Here is a 17,672-nt window from a genome sequence, read left to right as displayed (position 1 = left end):
GTGAGTATTTCTTGGTAAGTCTCTAAGAGCTTTGCACACCTGGATTGTACAATATTTGCACATTATTCTTTTTAAAATTCTTCAATCTCTGTCAAGTTGGTTGTTGATCATTGCTAGACTGCCATTTTCAAGGCTTGCCATAGATTTAAGTCAAAACTGTTACTAGGCCACTTAGGATCATTCCATGTCTTCTTGGGAAGCAACTCCAGTGTATATTTGGCCTTGTGTTTTAGGTTATTGTCCTGCTGAAAGGTGAATTTGTCTCCCAGTGTCTGTTGGAAAGCAGACTGAACCAGGTTTTCCTCTAGGATTTTGCCTGTGCTTTGCTCTATTCTGTTTATTTTGATCCTAAGAAAACTCCCTAGTCCTTGCCAATGACAAGCATACCCATAACATGATGCAGCCACCACCATGCTTGAAAATATGAAGAGTGGTACTCAGTGATGTTGTGTTGGATTTGCCCCAAACATAACGCTTCATATTCAGGACATGAAGTTTATATCTTAGCACATTTTTTTGCAGTTTCACTTTAGTGCCTTATTGCAAACAGGATGCATGTTTTGGAATATGTTTTATTCTGTACAGGCTTCCTTCTTTTCACTCTTGTCATTTAGGTTAGTATTGTGGAGTAACTATAATGTTGTTGATCCATCCTCAGTTTTCTCCTATCACAGCCATTCAATTCTGTAACTGTTTTAAAGTCACCATTGGCCTCATGGTGAAATCCCTGAGCGGTTTCCTTCCTCTCCGGCAACTGACTTAGGACTTTTTACCCATCTATCAATAGGTGCTCTTCTTTGCGAGGCATTGGTCTTTGTGGTTGAATCTGTGTTTGAAATTCACTGCTCGACTGAGGGACCTTAAAGATAATTGTATGTGTGGGGTACAGAGATGAGGTAGTCATTCAAAAATCATGTTAAACGCTATTATTGCTATTGAGTTCATCCAACTTATTATGTGACTTGTTAAGCACATTTTTACTCCTGAACTTATTGTGGCTTGCCATAACAAAGGGGTTGAATACTTATTGACTCAAGACATTTCAGCTTTTCATTTGTAATTAATTTGTTCAAATGTCTAAAAACATAATTCCACTTTGACGTTATGGGGTATTGTGTGTAGGTCAGTGAAACAAAATCTCAATTTAATCCATTGTAAATTCAGGCTGTAACACAACAAAATGTGGGAAAAGTCAAAGGACGTAAATACTGTCTGAAGGCACTGTATATCCTGTTTATTATAAGTATCAAATTCACATGCTCCTGTCTGCTGTTACTGAATGGCTGAATGGGACAGAGGTGGATAAAGGGACACAATGGCTATTCTCAATGATCTGCACAGCAAAAGTCCCACATCCCTCCCTCCCTTCTTTCTTTCTTTCTTTCTTTCTTTCTTTCTTTCTTTCTTTCTTTCTTTCTTTCTTTCTTTCTTTCTTTCTTTCTTTCTTTCTTTCTTTCTTTCTTTCTTTCTTTCTTTCTTTCTTTCTTTCTTTCTTTCTTTCTTTCTTTCTTTCTTTCTTTCTTTCTTTCTTTCTTTCTTTCTTTCTTTCTTTTCTTTCTTTCTTTCTTTCTTTCTTTCTTTCTTTCTTTCTTTCTTTCTTTCTTTCTTTCTTTCTTTCTTTCTTTCTTTCTTTCTTTCTTTCTTTCTTTCTTTCTTTCTTAATCCCCACCTTGCTCTCCCCACCATAGCGCTCTCCCTGCATGTCTTCCCCAAGGTTACTAGTTTTGAATGGGACAGAGGTGGATAAAGGGACACAATGGCTATTCTCAATGATCTGCACAGCAAAAGTCCCACATCCCTCCCTCCCTTCTTTCTTTCTTTCTTTCTTTCTTTCTTTCTTCTTCTTTCTTTCTTTCTTTCTTTCTTTCTTTCTTTCTTTCTTTCTTTCTTTCTTTCTTTCTTTCTTTCTTTCTTTCTTTCTTTCTTTCTTTCTTTCTTTCTTTCTTTCTTTCTTTCTTTCTTTCTTTCTTTCTTTCTTTCTTTCTTTCTTTCTTTCTTTCTTTCTTTCTTTCTTTCTTCTTTCTTTCTTTCTTTCTTTCTTTCTTTCTTTCTTTCTTTCTTTCTTTCTTTCTTTCTTTCTTTCTTTCTTTCTTTCTTTCTTTCTTTCTTTCTTTCTTTCTTTCTTTCTTTCTTTCTTTCTTTCTTTCTTTCTTTCTTTCTTTCTTTCTTTCTTTCTTTCTTTCTTTCTTTCTTTCTTTCTTTCTTTCTTTCTTTCTTTCTTTCTTTCTTTCTTTCTTTCTTTCTTTCTTTCTTTCTTTCTTTCTTTCTTTCTTAATCCCCACCTTGCTCTCCCCACCATAGCGCTCTCCCTGCATGTCTTCCCAAGGTTACTAGTTTTGTGATGTCCTGGGACATTAACTAATGTCCATTAATACAAATGACAGACATAGAGACAGACAGACAGACCAACCGAAAAACATATCAAGAACAGACTGTATAATGTATCATCTTTCATTTAGAATCCATTGTCTAGAACCTAATATTCAGTTCATTCTAAGGTCTCTCATCTGATGTCTGCTCTGTCAGAAATGATCTTTACAAGCTAGTGAAAAATGGGCAGTAGGATAAAATGTGATGTGGCCCCAGGAAAGGTTCTCTCCCTCTCCCTCTCCCTCTCTCACACACACACACACACACACACACACATAAACACACACACACACACACACATAAACACACACAGTTTAATGCCGATGACATTTGAGTCTGAACAAAAGTATTTTGTTATTTTCCATGCCTGACAGGCGAGATGCAAAGACGGATGAAAGAATGCAAAGACGCATCCTCAAATCAAATGAATGTGTGTGTGTGTTCGTGACCTTTATCTATAATTTGCTAACCGAGTCACAGACAGAGAACACAACATCAAACAGGATACGACACACACACATACACCCTGGATCCCTAGAGCGTATGTGTGTCCGTCAGCGTGATAAATAGACCAATGCATGGACTAATGAAGGAACTAATTTACTTATGGCCCTGTATTCCCCTGGATCCTTTTTATAAAGATGAGGTGCAAAGGCCCCCAAAGCAACACCCAGGCTGTCCTTCTGTGTTCGGTCTGGTAGTTTAGTTTACCTTACCCAAGCATTATCAATGTCCTTGCTTTGCTTTCCTTGAAATGTACTCTCTCTTGCAGATACACACACTTGTGCGTACACGAGTGTGTTAGTTGTGTTACTTTAGATAGTGTGTGTGAACTGTTTGCAAAATACTTAAGGGAGCGTTTTTGCCCTGCCAAAACAGACTATCACTGCAAATGCACAGTGTATGAGCGTAACACTTCATTCAAAAGTTTAGAATGCAACAAACCCACCATAGCACTTTCTATTATATGAATTGTAAACATGCATTATACGTTCTGCATTATATGTTCTGTACCGCTCCTCCTTCATTGCCGTGTTGTAGACCTACAGTTAAAGCGTCTGAAATACATGTTGTTGTGAGTAAGACCGTAATAATGACATTGTCAGTTCTTGGTAATTACAATGTCTGTGTATGTACTGTCTTGTAGATGGATAAAGTATTGACATGTATCTGTCTGTACGGTAGGTGGTGGTGAATGGAGTGGGACAGGCCGCTGGAGAGCAGGACACTGAAGATACTGAGCTGATGGCCGTCTACACTAAAGAGAACCAGGGAGGAGAAAGGGTACTCTACCTTTCTAAATCCCTACCTCCCTAGTCTTTCTTCATTACTAAACTCTCTTGCTGAATCTTTGTCTTTCTCTCTTTCATTCTGAATCCTCCGCTCCCCACTCCTCCCCCTCTGTCTGGACATGTGGCTGTGACATCATCAGCCTGTGACTATGGGCTCTGGTCAAAAGTAGTGCACTAAATTGGGAATAGGGTGCCATTTGGGACACAGCCTATAATTCATCCTACTACCTGTGACTCATGTCAGTAACTAATGCTTTAATGACAGCCCCAAGAGTGGTTGGATTCAGGTTTTACCTCCCTCAGGCACACACACTCACATAGAGATTACTACCTGTAACACTAAACTACACTTAGACTAACACTTAGTCTTAACCCTTTACTCCAGAGACCATATACCCTGTGGTGTTTAAGGGTGTACATCTATAGTTCTCAACTTTTGTGTGTGTGTGTGTGTGTGTGTGTGTAGAGTTCCATGTCGGAGACGTTGGACAGTGCAGACATGAATGCCAGGCGAATGGACATGATCTACACCATTGAAGACACTCCTCCCTGGTACCTGTGTATATTCCTGGGCTTACAGGTGAGACGCATGCAAGCACACACATAACATACACACAAACACCCCCCCCTTGGTACCTCTGGGTTACCTTTAAAAGGATATTGTGAGATTCTGGCAAACAAGCCGTTTTTGAAAGGCAGATGAACTCGTGGATACCATTTGTATGTCTCTGTGTGCAGTATGAAGGAAGTTAGAAGTAGTTTTGCGAGCCAATGCTAACTAGTATTAGCGCAATGACTGGAAGTCTACATAGCGTACCTGTATACTTCCAGTCATTGTGCTAATGCTAATTAGCATTGGCTCTCGAAAGTATCTCTAACTACTGCATGCAGAGACATAAACATGGTATCCACAAGTTCATTTGACTCTGGGTAAGTAGAAAAGCGTCTTACAGATGTCTGCTCTTTAACTTGATCGGTCTTTCGTTGCGTATAATTTTTCAGAGGCATCAGGAAATTTAAATTAGTCTTGTGATTGGCAAAAAACGAGCAGTTCTCTTTCTCTCCATTCGGGGGCAGTCGAGTCATTGGGATCAGGGCTCGCTATCTTAAAATAATGTTCTCGCTCGCGCATGCTATAGGCCTAGGTTGTATTACTGCAACACTTAAATGTACAAAAATGTATCTGAGATGCAGCCATACACATCAACTACCGTCATTTTATATAGATGAATAACACAATATGGTTATTGGTCTCCACTAGGCTACGACATACAAGTGTCTAAATGAGGAAATACTTTATTTCTATTGTACAGAATGCTTGTAAAATAGATAAATCGCCCTTAGTCTGTTCAAAAAGGACCAAATTGTTTCGATGACAAAACCAACCTGAAGGCGAACATATCTTGAAAGACAAGCAGGACTAAGGCAGAGAGGAAGAGGCAAAGCGAGAAGGCTCACTCTCGCCAAAATAAGCCCAATGCGTTTCAATTGGCTTAATATGCAGACCTAAGCTTGTCACCTGCCTTACCGCCTTTGGGACGACTCCCATTGGGCGAAGACATGAGCATCTTGTCATTATATACAGATCTCTGACTAAGGTAACACAGATGTCATCTATTAGGGAGTGGTAGAGGTGACCAATAATGCTTGCAATTGAGATCAGCTGTGCGGGTGAATTTGGCGCATATTGATGGTTTAACGAGACCTCAGTTGGCGATAATCTTGTGCCATCGATGGTTGCAATAGGCCCCTTGTTATTTTATTATATTCCTATTGGCTACCCGACAGCCTATCGATAGTCACATAATGAAAGGTGTGAAAAACGATAATCTACTGTTTGTGTTTCCCTGGCTAAATTGATGAGCTGATTTGGGCCATCAGTTGATTGACAGATGTAGGCCTACTGTAGAACGATAAACTTTCCTCCAGTGTGGATGCTCGCCCACATTTTATAGTTGGGCTATGTATAATTTGCAGAGGTGGGTAGAGTACTGAAAATCTGTACTTAAGTAAAAGTACTGTTACTTACAGTAGATTGTAATTTACTAATAATTTGCCTTAAGAAACTACTCAAGTAAGAGTAAAAAAAGTATCCGGTCAGAAAACTACCTACAGTGAGGGGAAAAAAGTATTTGATCCCCTGCTGATTTTGTACGTTTGCCCACTGACAAAGACATGATCAGTCTATAATTTTAATGGTAGGTTTATTTGAACAGTGAGAGACAGAATAACAACATAAAAATCCAGAAAAACGCATGTCAAAAATGTTATAAAGTGATTTGCATTTTAATGAGGGAAATAAGTATTTGACCCCCTCTCAATCAGAAAGATTTCTGGCTCCCAGGTGTCTTTTATACAGGTAACGAGCTGAGATTAGGAGCACACTCTTAAAGGGAGTGCTCCTAATCTCAGTTTGGTACCTGTATAAAAGACACCTGTCCACAGAAGCAATCAATCAATCAGATTCCAAACTCTCCACCATAGCCAAGACCAAAGAGCTCTCCAAGGATGTCAGGGACAAGATTGTAGACCTACACAAGGCTAGAATGGGCTACAAGACCATCGCCAAGCAGCTTGGTGAGAAGGTGACAACAGTTGGTGCGATTATTCAAATGGAAGAAACACAAAATAACTATCAATCTCCCTCGGCCTGGGGCTCCATGCAAGATCTCACCTCGTGGGGTTGCAATGATCATGAGAACGGTGAGGAATCAGCCCAGAACTACACGGGAGGATCTTGTCAATGATCTCAAGGCAGCTGGGACCATAGTCACCAAGAAAACAACTGGTAACACACTACGCCGTGAAAGACTGAAATCCTGCAGTGCACACAAGGTCCCCCTGCTCAAGAAAGCACATATACAGGGCCGTCTGAAGTTTTTCAATGAACATCTGAATGATTCAGAGGAGAGCTGGGTGAAAGTGTTGTGGTCAGATGAGACCAAAATAGAGCTCTTTGGCATCAACTCAACTCGCCGTGTTTGGAGGAGGAGGAATGCTGCCAATGACCCCAGGAACACCATCCCCACCATCAAACATGGAGGTGGAAGTGGTTTTTCTGCTAAGGGGACAGGACAACTTCACCGCATCAAAGGGACGATGGACGGGGCCATGTACCGTCAAATCTTGAGTGAGAACCTCCTTCCCTCAGCAAAGGCATTGAAAATTGTTCGTGGATGGGTATTCCAGCATGACAATGACCCAAAACACACGGCCAAGGCAACAAAGGAGTGGCTCAAGAAGAAGCACATTAAGGTCCTGGAGTGGCCTAGCCAGTCTCCAGACCTTAATCCCATAGAAAATCTGTGGAGGGAGCTGAAGGTTCGAGTTGCCAAACGTCAGCCTCGAAACCTTAATGACTTGGAGAAGATCTGCAAAGAGGAGTGGAACAAAATCCCTCCTGAGATGTGTGCAAACCTGGTGGCCAACTACAAGAAACGTCTGACCTCTGTGATTGCCACCAAGTACTAAGTCAAGTTTTCACTATCATTTCAAGTACGTGATGGTGAATGCATACTAAAAATATTTACACCAAGTGTGATGTTTAATTTTTCACTCAGAATGAACAAGTAAGTGTTACAACAGTCAAACAATAAATACTGAAATGTCACTATCAATCATGTTACTAGTATGCAAATCAGACACATTTCACCATGGAATTAAATTGACGTCAAAAGTAGAATTAGTTTAGCATTTTAGCTAACCCTAATTATTTTCCTAACCTTAACTTACTCCTCCTAACCTGCTACGAAAGTCCATTTTTGACAAGCTGTATCCCTTCTAGACAAAACCGGATTTACACTCCATCCTCCTTCTCTTCCGAACCTCTTCTTTCCACTTTCCATTCTCCTCGGTTGTGCCACTACAAGCTGTAAATAAAAAGACACACACACAAAAAAAACTTGATTTCTAGTAAATGGCACAAAAAGCTTACTGAGATGATACACTGACTGTATGACAGAGGTGCTTATAGGGCCTGTCATTAAAACAGAATTACATTTAGAAACACACCCACATACAGAGGGAGAGAGGGAGAGAGGGAGAGATCAATGCGTGGGAGGATGCTGCAGTGGACGGACCCGTTGATCTAGCTAACGTTAGCTAGTTACATGGTTGACACTACAGCTAGCTAGCTAGCTTAGACGCTTATCTAGTGGCAACCTAATGTGATAGCTAGTTAGCTATTACCACACACATCTGATTACTCTATTCACTCTTTATGCCAATGACAAGGTGGCTAGTTGGGCAACAAACAGAGATTATATGAGGAGATAAAAACAGGAGATAAAACTGTTAGCTAGCCATTTGATTTGCACTAGTCGTCAACTCAATTTCAACAGCAGAATTATATCTTAGAAATACTTATCTTACTCCAGGAATATATAATATTACAAAGGCAGAATGTAATTAAAGTGCAATTGACATCTGATCGCATCTGGATAAGAACCCAAGAACAGAAATATGAAGATGTGGGCTTCACTTTAAGAGCTGTGGTAGAGATAAAACTGGGTTTGAGTCAATGGACTTAAGAGTTTTGATGACAAGCTATTTTGAATACATGTCCTTGGTCAAAAAATACATCTACCCCCTAAAAATATTGTCTGTTTATTATAATCCTCATAATAATTCACATGTGATGCGCTGTAGCCTACATAGGCTACTTGAACTGACACCCAGTGAACCTGTAGTCTAAGTTATTGTATCATATTGTATCAGACAGTCCCCCTGGCAGCAATTCTAAATATTAAATAGACATTTAAATCCGCCTGCTGCAGGATTATTTTCCTCCTGTGACGAAATGGGTCATATTAAGATCCGACATCTGTAATTGCCAGAATCTTGCAGTATCCCTTTAATTACCAGATACACCTGTGTTATTATGTGGTTGATTGTCTGATATATGTGTAATATTCAAATAATGCCATGTTGACTCTATCTAATATGCAAATAATGACAAAACTGACTTGTGTCCTCCAGAGATTTTCTATTACATACAGTGGGGGAAAAAAGTATTTAGTCAGCCACCAATTGTGCAAGTTCTCCCACTTAAAAAGATGAGAGAGGCCTGTAATTTTCATCATAGGTACACGTCAACTATGACAGACAAAATGAGATTTTTTTTTCCAGAAAATCACATTGTAGGATTTTTAATGAATTTATTTGCAAATTATGGTGGAAAATAAGTATTTGGTCAATAACAAAAGTTTCTCAATACTTTGTTATATACCCTTTGTTGGCAATGACACAGGTCAAACGTTTTCTGTAAGTCTTCACAAGGTTTTCACACACTGTTGCTGGTATTTTGGCCCATTCCTCCATGCAGATCTCCTCTAGAGCAGTGATGTTTTGGGGCTGTCGCTGGGCAACACGGACTTTGAACTCCCTCCAAAGATTTTCTATGGGGTTGAGATCTGGAGACTGGCTAGGCCACTCCAGGACCTTGAAATGCTTCTTACGAAGCCACTCCTTCGTTGCCCGGGCGGTGTGTTTGGGATCATTGTCATGCTGAAAGACCCAGCCACGTTTCATCTTCAATGCCCTTGCTGATGGAAGGAGGTTTTCACTCAAAATCTCACGATACATGGCCCCATTCATTCTTTCCTTTACACGGATCAGTCGTCCTGGTCCCTTTGCAGAAAAACAGCCCCAAAGCATGATGTTTCCACCCCCATGCTTCACAGTAGGTATGGTGTTCTTTGGATGCAACTCAGCATTCTTTGTCCTCCAAACACGACGAGTTGAGTTTTTACCAAAAAGTAATATTTTGGTTTCATCTGACCATATGACATTCTCCCAATCCTCTTCTGGATCATCCAAATGCACTCTAGCAAACTTCAGACGGGCCTGGACATGTACTGGCTTAAGCAGGGGGACACGTCTGGCACTGCAGGATTTGAGTCCCTGGCGGCGTAGTGTGTTACTGATGGTAGGCTTTGTTACTTTGGTCCCAGCTCTCTGCAGGTCATTCACTAGGTCCCCCCGTGTGGTTCTGGGATTTTTGCTCACCGTTCTTGTGATCATTTTGACCCCACGGGGTGAGATCTTGCGTGGAGCCCCAGATCGAGGGAGATTATCAGTGGTCTTGTATGTCTTCCATTTACTAATAATTGCTCCCACAGTTGATTTCTTCAAACCAAGCTGCTTACATATTGCAGATTCAGTCTACAATTTTGTTTCTGGTGTCCTTTGACAGCTCTTTGGTCTTGGCCATAGTGGAGTTTGGAGTGTGACTGTTTGAGGTTGTGGACAGGTGTCTTTTATACTGATAACAAGTTCAAACAGGTGCCATTAATACAGGTAACGAGTGGAGGACAGAGGAGCCTCTTAAAGAAGAAGTTACAGGTCTGTGAGAGCCAGAAATCTTGCTTGTTTGTAGGTGACCAAACACTTATTTTCCACCATAATTTGCCTCTCTCATCTTTTTAAGTGGGAGAACTTGCACAGTTGGTGGCTGACTAAATACTTTTTTTCCCCACTGTAGGCTGCAACTGAATAACATGGCTTCCTCTCCTTGTCTCCTCTCCTTTATCTGCACTGATGTGAAAGACTTGGAGAGGTGGAGGCTAATGCCTGATAGGGTTCCTCCCTATTGCTTTCACCTGTCCTTTGTTATCAGTGCAGATGAACAAGAGGAGACGAGGAGTGGAAGCCACTTCCGACTGTTCAGATGCAGCCATGCCCAGGTCAGAAAATGCCATCTCACCACTTATTCAAGACTCTTCCTATTTCCCCTTCTATAACCCATATGATGTAACAGTCTCCCCACTCATTTTAAATTTAAATTTTAGTCATTTAGCAGACGTTCTTATCCAGAGATCGACTTACAGTTAGTGAGTGCATAATTTTTTTCCCCATACTGGTCCCCCGTGGGAAACGAACCCACAACCCTGGCGTTACACCATTCTCTACCAACTGAGCTACACGGGACTGATGTAACTAAGCCCCTCCCCTTCACACTGATGCTTATTAAACATACTCTTATGAAAGTTGATGCTCTGCTTCACTGTCGCACGCACACACACTTTCACATTGTAACCCTCTCTCCTCTCACTCTCTAGCACTACCTGACATGTTTCAGTGGTACCATTGCGGTGCCGTTCCTGCTAGCTGAAGCCATGTGTGTAGGGTTTGACCAGTGGGCTACCAGTCAGCTCATAGGAACTATCTTCTTCTGCGTGGGAATCACCACCCTGCTACAGACTACACTGGGCTGCAGGTACACACATGGTCTCACACACACACACACACACACATATACACACACACACACACACACAGAGTGATGGGTTTAGGGCTGATGCAGACACCTGGGGAAACTGTAGGCCAGTGTTGTGGCTACAGGCTACTGTACATTTACATTTTACATTTACTCTTACGCTCTTATCCAGAGCGACTTACAAATTGGTGCATTCAACTTATGATAGCCAGTGGGACTACCACCCAATTATTATTCTTTTTTTAATGGGGGGGTGGGGGAGGGGGGGGGGGGGGTAGAAGGATTACTTTTATACTATTCCAGGTATTCCTTAAAGAGGTAGGGTTTCAAGTGTCTCCGGAAGGTGGTCAGTGACTCCGCTGTCCTGGCGTCGTGGGGGAGCTTGTTCCACCATTGGGGTGCCAGAGCAGCGAATAGTTTTGACTGGGCTGAGCGGGAACTGTGCTTCCGTAGAGGTAGGGGGGCTAGCAGGCCAGAGGTGGATGAACGTAGTGCCCTCGTTTGGGTGTAGGGTCTGATCAGAGCCTGAAGGTAAGGAGGTGCCGTTCCCCTCACAGCTCTGTAGGCAAGCACCATGGTTTTGTAGTAGATGCAAGCTTCGACTGGAAGCCAGTGGAGTGTGCGGAGGAGCGGGGTGACATGAGAGAACTCTATCCTATTGATTTTCTCTCCTGCACTTTCCCCTTTACACTTTTTTTTTTACATCCCTCTCTTTCTCTAGTGTTCTCTACCTCTCCTTCTCTCTCTCCTTTTACCCTCTGCCTCTCACCCCCTACTCTCTCCTCTGTCCTCTCTCTCTAAGTACCATTTACGCATAATAGACAGTGTTGAAGAGACTGTGAAAAGTCACTACTCCCTCCGTTCTGTTCCGCCTTCATTCCTCTTTATCCCTCTATCATTCTCTAGTGTGTGTCAAATCAAATCTTATTGGTCACATACACATATTTATATCTCCTCTCTCCCTCTCTAGAAATATGATATCCTTTAGAAATACCACAGCCAGGTTTCATCATTGTTGCCATGGTTATTATCACTACAACACGTGAATGTGTTGCTAGATGCCATGTCACGTTATGGTAATCTGTCTGTTGTTTGTAATTGTGTTTACATGTCTGTCTCATGGCCAAGATACAGCAGCATTGATGGGAAATCACTGCACATACACACTGGACACACACACACACACACAGAAGGTACTCTCCTAGTCTCATGGCCTTGAGTGATTCCTGTCTGAAACAAGAGAATGAAGCAGTATTTTACTGTTTCAGCGACTAGTGTCTAACAGTCAGGCTACAGCCCTGAAAAGAACTGCACATACACACACACTCACACACAGACCAGTGGTATGGCAGACACACACTCCTCTCAGCTCAAGGAGAAACCAGGCGTTCAGCCACATAGGACCACTGTGAAAAAAATGGGTTGATGTAATCTAAGCTGTGTCCAATTGAACCCTTCAACCAAAGAACCGTAAATGTGGGCCAAAGAGCTCTATTTACATGTCATCTGACCATAGCACCATCTGGAGTTTGATAAATTCCATTGGCACTTGGATTGGAATCAGTGCTACGGTCAGATATCATGAAAATATAGCTATTTGGCCATGCACACCAGTGGTGAGTTTGGTGTTGAAAAACAGAAGCATATGCAGAAAAGTACTTCATACCTACGGTAAAATATAATTTCCAAAAAATATGAGCATGCAATAAAGCACAGTATTTGTATTTATACAGTCTTTTTTGCTCATCTTTATCAAGGATGCCAATAATTATGGACCTGACTGTATATTATTTTTCGGTTGAAGGGTTCAATTCTCCTGTCTTTAGTCCTGCAATTACGACTGATCACACAGAGAAGCATACACAGAGGATTAGCCTATACATAGCACTTGTACAAATGTTAACATCATGCACCATAGAGGGCTGCGGGTCCCAATAGAGAGAGGGGTGTGATCTGCATTTTTCATGCTGTAGTTGGGAGCAGGCGGTCAGACAGACAACTTGGGGATGAAAATATTTTTGTTTTCCCGCAGATTGTTTGGAAACAGTTGTCTTTCTGCTTCATATGCGTTAGCCTACCTATTGTAATAAAAGCACATATTTGTTGCATTATTCACACAATCAGAATTCGCTGCTTCAAGTTAAGTAGCCTGTGGGCCAAAGAGCTCTATTTTCATGTCATCTGAGCAAGTGTCTTCACTGACATTTTCAACATGTCCCTGACTGTGTCTGTAATACCAACATGTTTCAAGCAGACCACCAGAGTCCCCTTGCCCAAGGACACTAAGATAACCTACCTAAATGACTACCGACCCGTAGCACTGACGTCTGTAGCCATGAAGTGCTTTGAAAGGCTGGTCATGGCTCATATCAACACCATTATCCCAGAAACCCTAGACCCACTCCAATTTGCATACCGCCCCAACAGATCCACAGATGATGCCATCTCTATTGCACTCCACACTGCCCTTTCCCACCTGGACAAGAGGAACACCTACGTGAGAATGCTATTCATTGACTACAGCTCAGCGTTCAACACCATAGTGCTCTCAAAGCTCATCACTAAGCTAAGGATCCTGGGACTAAACACCTCCCTCTGCAACTGGATCCTGGACTTTCTGACGGGCCGCCCCCCAGGTGGTAAGGGTAGGTAACAACACATCTGCCACGCTGATCCTCAACACGGGGGCCCCTCGGGTGCGTGCTCAGTCCCCTCCTGTACTCCCTGTTCACCCATGACTGCATGGCCAGGTACGACTCCAACACCATCAAGTTTGCCAACGGCACAACAGTGGTAGGCCTGATCACCGACAACGATGAGACAGCCTATAGGGAGGAGGTCAGAGACCTGGCCATGTGGTGCCAGGATAACAACCTCTCCCTCAACGTGACCAAGACAAAGGAGATGATTGTGGACTATAGGGGGGAAAAAAGAGGACTGAGCACGCCCCCATTCTCATTGTCGGGGCTGGAGTGGAACAGGTTGAGAGCTTCAAGTTCCTTGGTGTCCACATCACCAACAATCTATCATGGTCCAAACACACCAAGACAGTCGTGAAGAGGGCACAACAAAGCCTATTCCCCCTCAGGAGACTGAAAAGATTTGGCATGGGTCCTCAGATCCTCAAAAAGTTCTACAGCTGCACCATCGAGAGCAACCTGACTGGTTGCATCACCGCCTGGTATGGCAACTGCTCGGCCTCCGACCGCAAGGCACTACAGAGGGTAGTGCGTACGGCCCAGTACATCACTGGGGCCAAGCTTCCTGCCATCCAGGACCTCTATACCAGGCGGTGTCAGAGGAAGGCCCTCAAAATTGTCAAAGACTCCAGCCACCCTAGTCATAGACTGTTCTCTCTGCTACCGCACGGCAAGCGGTACCGGAGCGCCAAGTCTAGGTCCAAAAGGCTTCTCAACAGCTTCTACCCCCAAGCCATATTACTCCTGAACCGCTAATCATGGCTACCCGGACTATTTGCACCCTCACCCCATATTTTTACGCTGCTGCTACTCTGTTAATTATTTATGCATAGTCACTTTAGCTCTACCCACATGTACATATTACCTCAACTAGCCGGTGCCCCCGCCCATTGACTCGGCACCGGTACCCCCCTGTATGTAGCCTCCTTACTGTTATTTTATTTTACTTCTGCTATTTTTTTCTCAACACTTTTTTGTTGTTTTATTTTACTTTTTTATTAAGAAATAGATGCATTGTTGGTTAAGGGCTGTAAGTAAGCATTTCACGGTAATGTCTACACCTGCTGTATTCGGCGCATGTGGCAATTAAAATTTTATTTGATAGTCGCGGGAAGTAGGGATTCTGAGGGTGCTGCAGCACCCCCTGAAAAATACAAAAGTAGTGCACTGGGCCTTTACTTGTATTAGCGGACCGATATAGACTTCAACTTTTTTTCAGCATCTCCGCTTTGACAAGAAAGGTAGTTGTCGAATCAAGAACATTATCTTGCAGGATTCAATAGTTGGAATTGTAAGAGTTGTTTCCCTGTCCCTTTCTCTGCAATTGTCATTCTAAAGGAATCCAGAAAGAACAAAACCCTGTCCTCATATTTACATCAAAAGGTGCAAAGTTATGGGCAAAGACAAAACATCCATATTAAATGTGATATTTTTCATGATCAAATAACATGGAAAACATTTTCATCTCCCGAGTGGCGCAGTGGTCTAAGGCACTGCATCGCATCGCAGTGCTAACTGTGCCACTAGAGATCCTGGTTCGAATCCAGGCTCTGTCGTAGCCGGCCGCGACCGGGAGACCCATGGGGCGGCGCGCAATTGGCCCAGCGTCGTCCAGGGTAGGGGAGGGAATGGCCGGCAGGGATGTAGCTCAGTTGATAGAGCATGGCGTTTGCAACGTCAGGGTTGTGGGTTTGATTCCCACAGGGGGTATGAAAAAAATAAATAAAATTATGCACTAACTGTAAGTCGCTCTGGATAAGAGCATCTGCTAAATGACTAAAATGTAAATGTAAATGAAAACAACCACATTCTGCAGTATTAATTTACCATCCTTACAAACCACTTAATGTCAATGTACATTACTGTATTGTACATAGGCTGGTTATCTAGGTTTGTACCTGTAGACTTTCCTTCACCATGAAGAAAAATAATGCACAATACAGTAATTGAGTACATTGAGACGTCAAGAGGTTGGTGATGAGGCGCAGTTTGTAGAGCATGGCGCTTGCAATGCTAGGGTTGTGGGTTCGATTCCCACGGGGGTCCAGTAAGAAAAAGTATGCACTCACTACTGTAAATTGCTCTGGATAAGAGCATCACCTAAAATGGAAAAGGAATGAATAGACCATTTCAGTGTTCACATTGTTACGTTCCACAGCAAGAAAACCAAAAATGTCGCTCAAACAGAAGGGGGAACTAACAAAGAGTCACTGACCAACAACCAAAACGAAACAGGTGGGATTTAAGGAGGGGTTCTGAAAGACACACTCATGGGGGTGACCACTGAAAGTTAACTAACAACAACTGGAACCTAAAAGACACCCACCATGTGCACCCATTAAATTTGCAGAAGAAGAGGTAAACTAAATAAAAACCTACACCAAACTTAAAGACGGGAAGCAACCCAAAAAGGTGATCAGGGAAATCATATAAAGGATTGTTTGTCTAGAAATCAGAATAGGGAGCACCAACTAAAGGTGTTAACCCTCTACATCATGGTTGCCCAACCCTGTTCCTGGAGCGCTACCCTCGTGTAGGTTTTCGCTCCAACCCTAGATGGGGCCTCCTGTTGCTCAGTTGGTAGAGCATGGCGCTTGCAACGCCAGGGTTGTGGGTTTGTTTCCCACGGGGGGCCAGTATGAAAAATGTATGCACTCACTAACTGTAAGTCGCTCTGGATAAGAGCGTCTGCTAAATGACTAAAAATGTAAAATGTAAAACAAATTTACTAACCTGATTCATCTTATCAACCTGCTAATTATTAGAATCAGGTGTGCTAGATTAGGCTTGGAGCAAAAACCTACAGGGCGGTAGCTCTCCAGGAACAGGGTTGGGCAGTCGTGCTCTACATCTATCAAGAAAGCACAGGTGAAAGACCTTCCCACTAACGAGATGGCAACCAGCACAGGTGTAACACATATTGACTAAGGAGGTGACACCAATCGGTGTGCCGTACGTGCTAATGAGCTATATGTGCTAAAGTCTAACATCAAAACATAAATGGAAAAACCAAAACCTGTAATAATATAGAAATAAGTTGTGTTTGCAAAGTATTTCAAGAAACTGGAAAACAAAGTATGTTTGTTCTGACTTCTGCAGAGGCCGCCTCGCAGTAAATGCTGTATGGCCACAGCAGACGTTGGATTGACCATGTAAAGCCTTTAAGTCGCTTTGGATAAAAGCGTCTCCTAAATGCCATATATTATTCTTATTAAATTAATTAAATAGAGTAGGCTATATAGCCTATGCATGGGCGGAGAAGCACTGGGCAGTTATCTTTCCAAGGAAATGTACTTCATACATATGATTAGGCTATAGTTTACTACATTGCCTAGACAAATATTGATCACCCATATTGTCTCCGTCTGAAAATCGTCCCACTCTTAAAAGGTAGGCTGTAAAACGTAGCTCAAGAGAATATGCAAGTCTCTCCAACTCTGCTCACTTAAAACTACGTCTAGCCTATTGGCTGATATGTCCTAGTAATACCGATAGTCTAATATAATGGTCCACGTGAGAATCAGTGCTAATTTATCTATTTCTTAGGTTATTTTTGCGCATTTTGATATTGCCTATAGGGCGCAAAATTGCTGCGACCATGTCTGGCAAGTGAGCTGCATCACATACGCCTAAAATAACATTGCGGGACTGCGTTTGGGTTCGGGACCAATTCTTGCTGTAGCGGGTGGGAGTCAGACAGAAAGCCGGCGGGTGTGGTATGAAAAGCTGCGAGAGCGGGATAAATAAATCAGTCCCGCACAGACCTATAATGCACCGATCACAGTTGTATTTTTCTGTGCCATGTAATTAACATTATCACAGGCTGCGAGAACTCAAATAAGCATTTGAGAAGTTGTAAGTGAGATAGCTGTTCTCTGCTCCATTGTATCTCTCTCACAACACACACACACACACACAGTCTGTAGCCAACAACTCAAAAGTCAATATTACGTCCATCTTTTCACTAATGACTGTCATCTCTGTGTCACAAATCACAGCTATCTGAGTCACCCCTGCAATGTGGAGAGGGCGGGAGTGGTGGGAGGGGGAAAAAAGGCGGACTGAGGTAGAGGGCTGAAGATGAGGAAGAGATGG

The 17,672-nt window shown here is 42.6% G+C and overlaps 1 protein-coding gene across 4 annotated transcripts in view; it reads left to right on the top strand.

The window, feature by feature from the left end:
- Positions 1 to 17,672, top strand: part of LOC311141297 (solute carrier family 23 member 2-like) — a 72,945-nt gene that overhangs the window by 41,813 nt on the left and 13,460 nt on the right. For all 4 annotated transcript variants that reach the window (XM_084176591.1, XM_084176589.1, XM_084176590.1 and 1 more), the window contains 3 exons: positions 3,556 to 3,654; positions 4,129 to 4,242; positions 10,721 to 10,878. In XM_084176591.1, coding sequence (XP_084032717.1) covers positions 3,556 to 3,654; positions 4,129 to 4,242; positions 10,721 to 10,878 — 371 coding nt within the window. The remainder of the gene's footprint in view (positions 1 to 3,555; positions 3,655 to 4,128; positions 4,243 to 10,720; positions 10,879 to 17,672) is intronic.

Source organism: Coregonus lavaretus (genome assembly GCF_964263955.1).
Source record: "Coregonus lavaretus genome assembly, chromosome: 14".
NCBI classification, from domain to species: domain Eukaryota; kingdom Metazoa; phylum Chordata; class Actinopteri; order Salmoniformes; family Salmonidae; genus Coregonus; species Coregonus lavaretus.
This window is presented reverse-complemented; position numbering and strand designations above follow the sequence as displayed.